Consider the following 12280-nt stretch of genomic DNA (forward strand, 5'->3'; position numbering starts at 1 on the left):
CAAAAATGTTTATCCCATTCTCAAGTGTTCAGCATAAACAATTATAGCAGAAAAGAGGAATTGCAAGGCTCCTGGACATGCAGCTGTGATTTAAAGTTACAGTGGTTGAAATAAAGGACAGATAACACCTTGTTCAAAACAGTTTATTTTATTTTTTTGTCAGACAAACACATTGATTTCTGGACCACAGTAGAGGATGGAAACCTTTCACAAACTTATTTATTTGAAAATACAAATATAAAATTATACTTTCCACATCTATGATGTGAGAGACCCCCATCCACATAGTAATTTACAACAAGGCTTTAGAAAGCCATACACAAAGACCTGAAAGATGCTTGATATATATATATATAGATACATATATATGTATATATTTAAAAAAAATAGTCACTACCAAAGTTCTCATCAGTTCATACTAAAGTATAAAAGTAAGGGCTAGGTCTGCCACAGTGCCATTGACAGTTTATATTCTTCATAATGAGATACACAGAACCATCCTGAAATGCTTTGACCTGCATCCTGTTCTTCACAGAGGGAGGGTAGAGCCCACACAATATATATTTATAGCGAGATTAAGGATTCTAGGCCACTACCAATCAAAATGAGACACACAGATCCCACACTTGGAGCTATGTACAGTATACAGTTATCATGGGCAATGCCCACTTACATTTGATCTACCCTGTTGATCGGAAAAAAAATGAAATTCAGCCGAAAGACAATACGTTCTGATTAATCAGTAACATGCGGACTGCTCACTTGAAAAAACAACTGTTTGTGATTTTTTTTTGGTAAAACTTATTACAGTATATTGAAGTATTGCTTTAAATTAGAATCGCTTTGTGTAGTGTTCACGTGTTAAAATGGTTTGATTCTGTACATGTATGAAGGGCCACAATGTTATGTATGCCAGGACTGTATGAAAATTGCCAATGTGTCATCAGAATCTCTCTCTACAAACTCTGTGCAAACATCTACTAACATAATAAGTTTGCTTCTGCAACATATTCAGGGGAATCGGAGGGGAAGCAGCCTCAAACTTCCAACCAAGACTTTTTTTTCTTTTTAACACAGATTACATTAAAGATAAATACAAGTTAGTGTTTTTTGTAAACAACTTCACACGGTAAATATATATACACAATACATAAACCATGAATGACCTTCAGTAAAAATGTAGTTAACTAATATTGCTTTATTACTGATTATGTTGCATTTGCAAATCGCAAAACAATTTTAAAAAAAGGTGCTTGTTGTTTGTGGCTAAGTCCCTAGCCCTCATTCACCCTAAACAGCAAAATGGTGTTGTTTTCTAGCTGGAAAACAGAATAAAGCATATCAAACAAACAGAGAATGAAATTAAAGTTTGGAACACCTTTCAGGTCATTATTACTAAGAATTTACCCATGATTTACCTATCTAGCAAGATGTGCAACATTCATCAGCTGTAAAATGCTGTACAACGAGAAATAAATTTACAGCAACCAAGCCATGCTACCTTAAAGTCCAAGCTACAAGTTCAAATAAAAACAAATGAACAATATGAAATATAGGAAACAAAAGACAGCTCACACTTCATTTTAATCAAGTCAAGTGGCTACTGCTTGCTTTGGCTTTTTTCCTTTCATTGAAGGCGGGGAGGAGCAGTCCACCTTGCTCATGATATTTTAATTGTCAAGAATATTACTATTCTGATATCGCCCCTAGCAATGTTTTAAGAATACAGCCCCACAAGAGCAGGGATTGATTGTGTTTAACAGAAGCATGCCATACTTAAACATTTCTCTAGTAAGTAATGTTCCAAGATGCAGGAAAATTATAGGTTTGTCATGTTACGTCTAAGAGTAGCTCTTGAAAAAATTATTTTTAGATCCTCACAAATGCTTTATGTTGTGGAAAATAAAATACTATGATCAGTAACAGGGAGAAATGCATCTATATTCAAAATTAATTTTAAAGAGCAGTGTTAATATAGGCTGAAGGTAGACAAAGCTATTCTTGGTGAGCAAGTCTTACGTATTGCATTAAAAGAGTACATGTAAACTTTCAAGCATGCCCTCCAACTTGAGATAAAGCACCGCACTGGAAGAAATATGAGTCAACAGATGTTAAGTAATACATCTGCATACAATACAAAAAGTGCATTTTGGTCAGTGTGGGCTGTAATAAGGTATTAAAATATTCTGTAGACTGCCAAGGAATAAACCGTAAGCCAGTTTAACATAGATGTCAAAAGAAAAATTAAATAAAAACTAGTTTTATATGTCATTGTGTGACTGTAAAGAACTAGGATGAAGAGAATGCAGTGATTTTTAGTACTAAGAATAAGGTGCACTGGCTGGAATATGTGTAGTACACCCACTCCGAAACAAACCTTATTGGGTATGGTTTAGTGTGCAGGTATGGCAATTTTCTGCTCTTTCCACGGACTTTGATTAAAAATAAAGGTGTATCTGGAGCTTTTGTGCTATAATAATTTACAAAATTGTTAGTGATGGACTTCTAGATGAGTGGGGGGACTAAAGTGAACCTTAGTCTAGGTAGCCACATCAAAAACATGCCAGGTTCCACAATATTTGTGCTATGGGCCACTGGGAATTTTCAAAAGGCATATAAACATCTAAAACATATTCACACAAATTATCAGTTTCGTCTGAGCATTCTTAAAAAAATATTTTATCTCTTAGTAAAATCATTTTAATATACCATGCCTCCCTCTTTTAAAAAATAAATTAAAAAAATCCAGTTTTGCATATCTAGCATTAGCATTTAAGGTAGTATGGCACACCCCTTTTTAAAGTCAAGGGTGGGGTTTTACAAAATGCCTTTAATGTTTGCCAGCATTTTAACATTGTGAGACCTTTGGTTAGTTGAAACCACATCAGATCAACAAAATAAAATATATATATAAAAAAAAGAAAGAAAAAACTGCCCCAAAGAGTATTAGCATTTTTCTTAAATAAGAGAAAGTTCTATCCTTACTGGTCCTAAATCTGAATAACTATATCTATGTTTAAACCTTAATTACAATACACCTACCAATATATACTAGAAGAGAAAGAGAAAAATAAGTCAGCACACTAGCATCAGGACAGCACACTTACAAATAGCTGTTGTTTACACTATTAAGATACATTAATGAGCAACAAAGAATCTTCTATGAGGTGACAGGGAATGAAAAAACAGTGAAAGTACAGTACATCAACATTGACAAAATATTCATATAAAAATCCCCTGTTTTCAATATTGAATTGCAAGGAATTTTATTCATTTTTATTTTATTTTTTTACTTTTCTTTTCTGAAAGAACCATTACATTTTATTTACTTATTACTTGATCAAGCTTTTCATCTTTAAAAAGCGTCCAGCATTTTGCGTAACCTGGTTGTTCTAAAAGAAACAAAAAACTCAACAAAAGTAAAACCAAAAGTGTCTTCTAAAAGACTTAAGAGACGAAAGCATGATTTTTTAAATTATAAAAGGTTTTCCTTTTCGGATAGAGTGAAGTTGCTTTTGTCAAGATTCTTGTTCTCATCAAATTTACTGAGTATCTACATTAGGTCTACATGTTAGGATACATTTTAAATTACTGGAGTGCAGCAGCTGTCATTTCATTTCGCATTCAGTGTCAAACTGGCTGTACCTAAAGTACCAAGTTTATGAACAAAATGTTTTTTTAAATATTAATACAACTTGGCATATTTATGTTAAAAATAACAGACGAAACATATCCACACTACAGTATGTTCTTAATGCCACCTACACCAAGTTGTCTATTTCACGGTCAAAGGATTAGATACCCATATTTAAAAAATATATATATATATCCTTCATACGTTTCCCCAATAGAGGACCATATATATAACAGCCAAATATTAAACATGTGCAAACAGGAAATTGTCAGTTTTCCCTACCAGTCACAGTGCAATGATGTTTTATATGTTTAACATTATGTTTACATCTACAATAAATTAATCTTTCATCGCCTCTATGATATTTGTAGCACTGAGGTATTCAAAAAAAATGTATTTTCTTTTAATTTTCCTAGTTTCTTAATGTAGGAAACAATGGTTCTAGCTAAATGCAAGCTTCAAAATGCCTTCCTAAATGGCATGTTCGGGACTGAGCATAATGCCAGGGAGCTGGTCTCCAGAAAAGGTTTGAGGACAAAACGAGCAGCTGAAATGACTGGACAAATTAATTGTTCTAATTTAAAATAATGATTTTTTTAAAAATGTTGCGTCTCAAATGTTAAATACGTTAAATATTTCTAAAAAATCAGTCTGGGAAAAGCTGTTCTTCTTTCATACTTAAAATAATTAAAAAAATATAACTAGACTTTTAAGCTGTGCACAAGTGACAACTAGATAATTATGCTGGTATGACGCTAGTACAGTTATCAGGTCAATAACTTCTACAGAGCAAGCTAAACAGTGTTAATCTAAGAAATGAGGAAGCCTTCAGCAGGTGCCCATGAACCGTAAATGTGTCATGTTTCGACATTTTCTTCCATGTAGTACACACCTGCCTTAGGCCATACCCACACCAAAAATATTTTTCTTTCATAATAGTTTACATGTAGTTAATGGAATATTATTTACAGTATTTTTTCAGAATTCACAATTTTCAAAAAACCTTTTATCACCTCTTTCAACAAAAAAAGCACTTATAGAAAAAAGGACTTCAAAAAAAACATTGCAGTCCTTACCTTATTGCCGAAAATAGATATAATTAAGTTGACAGACATTGCAAAACAAAAAGAATTGCTAAATATATTATGTTAGTCAGCTACACACATACTGCACAATTTAAAATAGAAACCTTACTCCAGCATATTTCCCACCTCCCTCCTTTGTAACATTTCTCTTCTTCTGAATCGGTGTGTGCTAAATTTCCACCTGAAATGTTGTACATGTTTAAGTCATTTAAGTTTCATAAAGTGTACCAAAGATTGCAAGTTTTGTTTTACTGGTTAAACCTGCGTGCACATAAAAATAAAAAATAAAACTAACAGGAAAAAGTACAACTAAACCGTTAACAGCAATATTGTGATAAAATCCAACACTATGCACAACAGAGTAGATGAAACACAGTAACAATGTCAAAGTTTACGTTGTCCCACCCTCAATCTCCGAGAAACACAATTTCAAACATCTGAATGACAGGAAGGGTTTGGGTGTTACAGGGGAACCATCATAGAAATTAAGTAATGAATAACATTTAAAAAAAAATTAAAGGTTATTGTTTATATAGCACAGCAGGTTCATGAGATGATTTGAGGAGACCAATTTGAGTCCATACAGTGCCATCTCCAGTTCGTTGTGTATACTTTATCAGTGATGATGTGGTGTTCACAAGATGAGAAGATCGTCTAAACAATGGGACCACTCAGAAACTTCACGCAGTCTTGCTCAGAGATCCAACAATTCTCTAGGAGAGAGATAAAAATTGAACAATATGAAAAAAGTAAATGTATAAGGTGCACACATCACTGAAGAATCATTCAATATCCCAAACACAAAAGACCACAGGCTGTGAGAAGTGAATATGAAGCACTGAATAGTGGTCCTTTTATTTCTAGCAATATTCTGCTTACTAAATGATTAGATATTTTTGATCATCCTTCATTTCACATGGCTTATTTTTCTTTTTTTGGTAGGAAATTAGACATTAACATTAACATGGAAATCAGGTTCAATAAATCAGTCTCTTTAGACTGTATTTACAATTTAAATCCTCACCATAATCAATCTAGGAAGCAATATCAAATCATAGATGTGGGTATGTAAACTGTTAATAAGTTACTGATGTATAAGGAGTCATATTTAAAGTAATTTAATTGTCAATAGAATTGCAATTATGTACTACATTTTCTTTCTCTTGTGTAAAATGTTGAACCAAAGATAATTTAGTGTTTGAAGTTGAACCGACAAGAAATTAGTACAAACTGAATACACTCTGGTGGCTATAGGACGGACATACGCTAGTTATACATTTCTCTTCAAACTCAGACAAGGAGGAACTATGATAGATGTGCAGTAACAAACAAGTAAGAGAAAAAGGTTCTTCAGCACAAGTTTACCTTAGAATATTTAAGCAGTGAACGATACAACCCTAAATGTCTCCAAGTGCTGTAGCAAATGTTCACGGTCAAGATTAGAAAAGCGGTTTGTTAGTTTTACTTCTTAAAAATGAAGCCATCAGTTTCATGCAGCAAATAGTCAGAGAAGGAGTTTCACATGGAGCACCCAAGTGTACCGAGCTGGCATAGGCTAACACCATGTAATCATAGCCACCTTTTAAAACTGGTAAATGATGATCATATCCCGTAGATGTTTGAGGCAGATCCTCATATGCATTTGTTTAATAGCCTGGATTACACTATTATTCAAGTAATTCTTGTCTAATCTCGGTTGATTGATGCTCGGTTGGCTGATGCTCCATTATACCGGGAGTTTACAATATGCCCAACTAAGGTAGCCATTCACTGAAAGTAAATATTTTTTAGGCAGTTCAGGTAAAACATTACATTCTAGGCGACAGAAAAAATTAAGAGCTTAAAAAAGCTCTGTGCCTAAACAGAGCCCCAGATTGCCTACCTCTGTTAAACCTGTGGCACTACGGGAAAACATGGCTGCGAAAAGTGGAAGTATTTATAATCTTAGCTATGTTAGCAAAAAAGTATAAGTTCAGTTTTTCGCTAGTTTCCCTGGTGCTAGCTTTGCCCAACCAAGTTTCATCCTCTGTTGAGCATGCAATAAATGCATCAAACTGTGGCAAACTGCTTGTATCTTAACCCAAATTTGAATATCATTAGTATAAGAGTGGCATTGACAGGGCTAGCTTAGAATCAGTATCATCAGCAGCTTCACAGAAATATAAAAGCTGTATGGCATGAGGGGACAGCCTATGGTCCCACCTGTACATAACTCAATGCTTTGAGGCCTCAGTTACAAAGTTCATTTTTAGGTCGAGCGTTATTGTTCGGCCTGCTGTATACTAAAGTATACAACAGAGTGAGTTTCAGCCTTCTGATTTGTTAGTTGCAGTGTCTTTCAAAAATCCTTGCTTGCTATTGATCAGTTCTGCCTCTTTGTCCTGCCTTTTTTCACTTTGGGAGCAGCACAAAGTACTGTGTAATTACGCTATGTCCTGTTTATCTCTTCTGTAAGGGACTTTTTTTTGGCATTTGCCTGTTTCACCTCAACAGTGTGGGTGATTGTTCAGCCCCTCCTCCCCACCAGCTCCCTCTGTAAACATAAACCAACAGCAGAGGGGGGCTTTTCCAGGGCCAGTTCACCCTCGCTCTCTTCCTTTTATTTTCAGTCTGTCTGGCAATAAAAGTCCAGTCAGTAATTTACAACACTATGAGCTCTAACTCATTTAAATCGGTTGTGATTTCAGCAGTAAGGAAGCACGCCACCGATTTCGGAAAGATATCGTCCCTTTTGTGGGTCCATCTAATTAAAGGGTATGTGGCACGGTTTGGCCGCTTGCTGAGACTGCAGTTCCCCTTTAAGAAGGCAGGTCTACTCTTAGCAAAACCCCGAGTCTATTGGAGGACCTCCCCAACAACGTGGCCGTCATGGCAGCACTCCTGTGCAGCTGATTTCCTGGTGACACACACCAGGAGAAAGAAATCTCTCCCCCCACTGCACGTCCAGCATGTAATTTTTGACAGATGTATTTAAAGAGGCCAGCTGTCGGTCTCTTCTTCTGCTTCTTTTATTTGGCTTTTTATTTCTCAAATGAGGAGAGGTGCCGGTTAAATTTACTTTCTACGTGTGTGTGCGCTCTTTCAAATTATTGAATGACCGTTAATCCACGTGAAATACACCTAGAGCCTTTTACACGTAGTAGGATTATTTTCTCAATTAATCCGCTGTCTTTTGTTAGATCCTAGCGACTATAACAGTTTGACACAGTGAGCTCTGCTTGTCTGTCCTGCTTCGGAGACACCGCCCTCTTTCTTCTGCATTTATAGCTCTGTCTCACGCATTAATGAATGAATTGGCTGAGAAAGCTTGTGTTTTCAGTTCATGGATGCTGCAGTTTTAAGAAGTCTGTATCAGTCTTGCAGAAGGGGTCGTTGCGCAAAACTTGCACCTAACACACAACTTGTCAAACCGTGCACATCAAATTGACAAGGAGATCCAAGCCAAGGGGTCCGTTCTTGCTTGGAGCTAACAGCCAGTACAATTGTGGAACCTTGAAAATGTTTGGCATGTAATTCATACAAGCATGGAATTATGATAACAGCTCGTCAAAATTACAATGAAAATAATTTCTTTAGTATGTGACAAATTGTCACCTTAGTAAATCAGGTAACTCTTCATTGAGAGGCATTTATTAAAAGTTATAGTTTCTAAAACATGAACTTAGAAACATTCATGTTCCCCCACTTGAGGACAATGCCTTTGGGGAACTGAGGCTAGTTAGTTGTCATTTGCGTCATATACGTAGTTTACACTCTTATACATTCAGCGAGATTATAGTCTACTGAATGACACACAAGAGGCAGTTGCCTAGGGTCACACAGTTTGATCAAGCATGCAAGCCGGCATTAATACCAGGTTTTCTAGTTTCACATTGTGTAATTCAACAACTAGATGGGTATTTCTTTCTGTCTCCTATTTTACATCATTAATGTTTCATTAACAGCTGGTCTTTTGAACGCTAGTTCACAGTTTACTTGCCCTCACAGCATATGCATGCCAACTTAAAATGGTGTCAATACCGGTTATAAGTACATTTGCCAGCTAGAAAGCACCAGTACTGTTCTAGTAAAATTAAATGCAATTTACTCAATGTAAACGTTTTATTGGAAACGTGGTGCCAGGTTTAGGTTTTTATTAGTATGGCATATCGTTGGAAGAAAGAAAATACAAAAACAACCGTTTCACTAGTTTGCCAAGGCTGGACCCATTAGCTTTGCTAATGTGTCTTGTGTTTGCAACTACTTACAACATATCATTAACTACATCAAAGGTGTTTCATGTGACGAGTAAGTCCACTGTTTTACACTGTGTTCCTGCAAATTCTACTATTTAATTTTTTTTAGTTAATTACATTTCCAAAACTAAATTACATTCGTTCACATTTAACAGTAATTTATGCTTCCCATTTTTATGAACCAAGTAAACAATAAATTACTGGAATTACTATTATGACGTATTGATAAACGTTAACATTTTACTCAAATATTACCATATTAGATTAGAGGCCAGGAATTGTTTCCCAGCTCCTGACTGTTGCCCAAGAGTGTCAAAGAATGAAATACCATATACTTTCTGGCAAAATGGATAAAGTCAGTAAACTATTCTAATGAAGGCAGTGTGCGCCATAAAACACAAAACTGTAAGCCTTGGTTGGAAAAATACCAATGCATGTCTCTTCTTTTCTCAGTGGATGCTACTAGTGAACAACTAATACAGCTTCCTCCAAACCGCATAAGGGGGGGGGGGGGGGAGGGGAGGGAAAGAGAGAGAGAGAGAGAGAGAGAGAGAGAGAGAGAGAGAGAGAGAGAGAGAGAGAGAGAGAGAGAGAGAGAGAGAGAGAGAGAGAGAGAGAGAGAGAGAGAATATATATATATACACACACACACACACACTCTCTCAGTTCCAGACAAGCACTATCCTTGTGAGGAGCGGTGCGTTAGGAGCACCAGTCCCTGTAGTATGTTTAGGTTGTTTTGAGCATCCAAAAACTGTGTGTGTTTGTTGTCAGGAGTAACATTCTGTCAACAACTAGCGCACTGAGCTATCTTCAGCCAGTGACTACATCAAAGCTGGGAGTAAGTAGATCCTGCTGCTATCAGTCATATATAAGCTGATGGAAGGTGAGCGGGAACATCTGGCTCTCTTGCAACGAGCCTAGCACGCGCCTCTCTCTTGCAGAAATGGCTACAAGACAAAGAATACAAGTTGTCAGTGTTAATGACTTTCCCCTGTACCACATCTTCAGTTTTCCAACACTTGGAAGTTTCAAAATGAAGATTTTGAATCTTTCAATCACACTTCCAGAAGTACCACCAAAGCCACTACCTGACTCTGGCATTAGTAGCTTACAGGTGCTGCTTTTCACTCAAATTACATTTAATGTGAGGAGGCTGGCTGTTCAGAATAGAAAGACTGAGGCTACCACCAGTTCTGAAAGTACTGGTAGCCCTTAATGGGTGTACTTTGATAGAAGGATCTGAATAATCTCTTTATTCAACAAGCATGCTGTCCCATCCATTAGAGCTACCTTTTTTCTTCTCTAGACCTGATGTTTGACCTTTACATAGTCAATGTTTGAAAACCTGTAGCATCGTTGGCAAGGTAATTCAATGGTTTGGAACTAATAATGAGACATCTGATGCGAGCAATGCACTGGACAGGGAGTTTTTTTTTAAATGACTATTGAGTGTTTACCAGTTAGAACAATACAATTAAACACCACTGTATCAGTTTCAACATTTGTTGCAAGTTTTTATGACATAACATCACAGTAACAAAATAACTGCTCTAAATTGAATTAAGTTCACCCATCATGCGGGAGTGTCCAAGATCGAGGCTGCATTGGTCAGGCTTTAGCGAGCTCTTCGGCCAGCCCACATTTAATCCATAAAGTATCCCATTAATCCCCGCCACAGCCTGCATGGACTACATGCCACGTCGTCGGTGCACACATTGTGCAAGTTGGAGAGTGCGCCAACTCCCCCTAAGCAGAAGTACTGGGTGTCGCATGCCTGGAGCTGTAGCCTACGGGAACGATTGCCGCCAAGGGCCTGAAGCAGCACAGGGGCTCCGCGCTGCTGATATGACTGAAGTGTTGGTTGGAAGACACACTCTGCTGGCGCAGGTGCCCTGGTCCCCCTTAACCAGGAGGCTCTGCTGTGCGGCCCGCTCAGCCCTGATTATAGGGAGCCTGCACCTGGTGCGGAAGGCGAGACCAGATCATCATCCGTGCCTCTGTAATGCTGTAAGGAACTTCATGAGGGGAGGCTGCCCAGAACTGGTGTAAGTTGGCAAGGAGATGCCACATTGGGAGTCGCCCCCCTCTTTCCCACTGTGCTAGTGGAGCATGCTGTGGCATGCTGCGAGGGGGCGCCAGGCTGTGGGATTGGACACAATGGCTCTTTCCAGTGGCCCAGGGCCATTCTAACAAACTGCCTGCTGCCCTGGAACCACGTCCCCGTCTTCAGGGAGATGGGGGTTCTTGACCTAGGAGAAGCTGAGAGGAAGAAGGTGCTTGGAAGTGCAACCCCATGAGGCGACAGACATTCTGAGGACCACCCATGCGGCGCAACATACATCTGCACTGCCGGCCACTGAACCCCAGGGCCAGCTCATTGCCTGAGACGTGGAGAAAGGACCTCGAGGGGCAGATGCTACACAGGTTTGTGGCCTGCAACTGGCACTGGTCCTCCTAGAACCTGGCGGGGCACTGTAAAACTGTTCGGACAATGTTCAAGGTGCTACTGTGAGACATATTAAGGGTTGGTCTGGCTACTAGCACCCCCTCCTGGCCACTGACACTCACGCTTTGGTTATGGTTTACCTCTTTACTACTCTCACTGAGCCCACTGTGCTGCACTCACCCCACCCCTCACAGTGCCTACTAAATCAATCAATCACAGATATTTATAGAGCGCACTACTTACCCGTTAGGGTTCCAAGGCGCTGGGGGGGGGGGGGGGGAAGGATTGCTACTGCTCGAAGAGCCAGGTCTTGAGTAGTCTTTTGAAGGCAAGTAGGTCTTGGGTCTGTCGGAGGTAGGTAGGGAGCATGTTCCAGGTCTTGGCGGCGAGGTAGGTGAAGGATCTGCCGCCGGAGGTGGTTCGTTGGATGCGGGGGACGTTGGCAAGGGCGAGGCTCGCGGAGCGCAGTTGGCGGGTCGGAGTGTAGAAGTTGAGTCTGTCGTTGAGGTAGGAGGGGCCGGCGTTGTGAAGTGCCTTGTGTGCGTGGGTGAGGAGCTTGAAGGTGACCCTTTTGTTGACGGGGAGCCAGTGGAGTCCTTTGAGGTGAGGGGTGATGTGGATGTGGCTGTGGCGGGGTGTGTTGGTGATGAGTCGGGCTGAGGCGTTTTGGATGCGTTGGAGGCGTTTTAGGTGTTTCGCTGGGATTCCTGCATAGAGTGCGTTGCCGTAGTCCAGTCTGCTGCTGACGAGGGCGTGGGTTACTGTCTTCCTGGTGTCGGTCGGGATCCACTTGTAGATCCTGCGGAGGGTGCTGTAGCAGGAGGAGGTGACGGCGTTGACTTGTCTGTCCATGGAGAGTGCGGAGTCGAGGATGAAT

General features: G+C 39.2%; 1 protein-coding gene across 19 annotated transcripts in view; it reads right to left on the reverse strand.

The window, feature by feature from the left end:
• Positions 1 to 127: 127 nt before the first annotated feature.
• The window catches only part of MSI2 (musashi RNA binding protein 2), a 1016916-nt gene continuing 1004763 nt past the window's right edge, over positions 128 to 12280 (reverse strand). For 11 of the 19 annotated variants that reach the window (XM_069226630.1, XM_069226634.1, XM_069226624.1 and 8 more), the window contains one exon: positions 3250 to 5432. Coding sequence is in view for 3 of the 19 variants with exons in the window: in XM_069226641.1 (XP_069082742.1) it covers positions 5374 to 5432 (59 nt within the window). In the remaining 16 variants the exon portion in view is untranslated. Of the gene's footprint in view, positions 5433 to 12280 lie in introns of all 19 variants that reach the window. The other 8 variants (XM_069226626.1, XM_069226631.1, XM_069226625.1 and 5 more) reach the window with 4 other exon arrangements.

This window comes from Pleurodeles waltl, chromosome 3_2 (genome assembly GCF_031143425.1).
Source record: "Pleurodeles waltl isolate 20211129_DDA chromosome 3_2, aPleWal1.hap1.20221129, whole genome shotgun sequence".
Lineage (NCBI taxonomy): Eukaryota > Metazoa > Chordata > Amphibia > Caudata > Salamandridae > Pleurodeles > Pleurodeles waltl.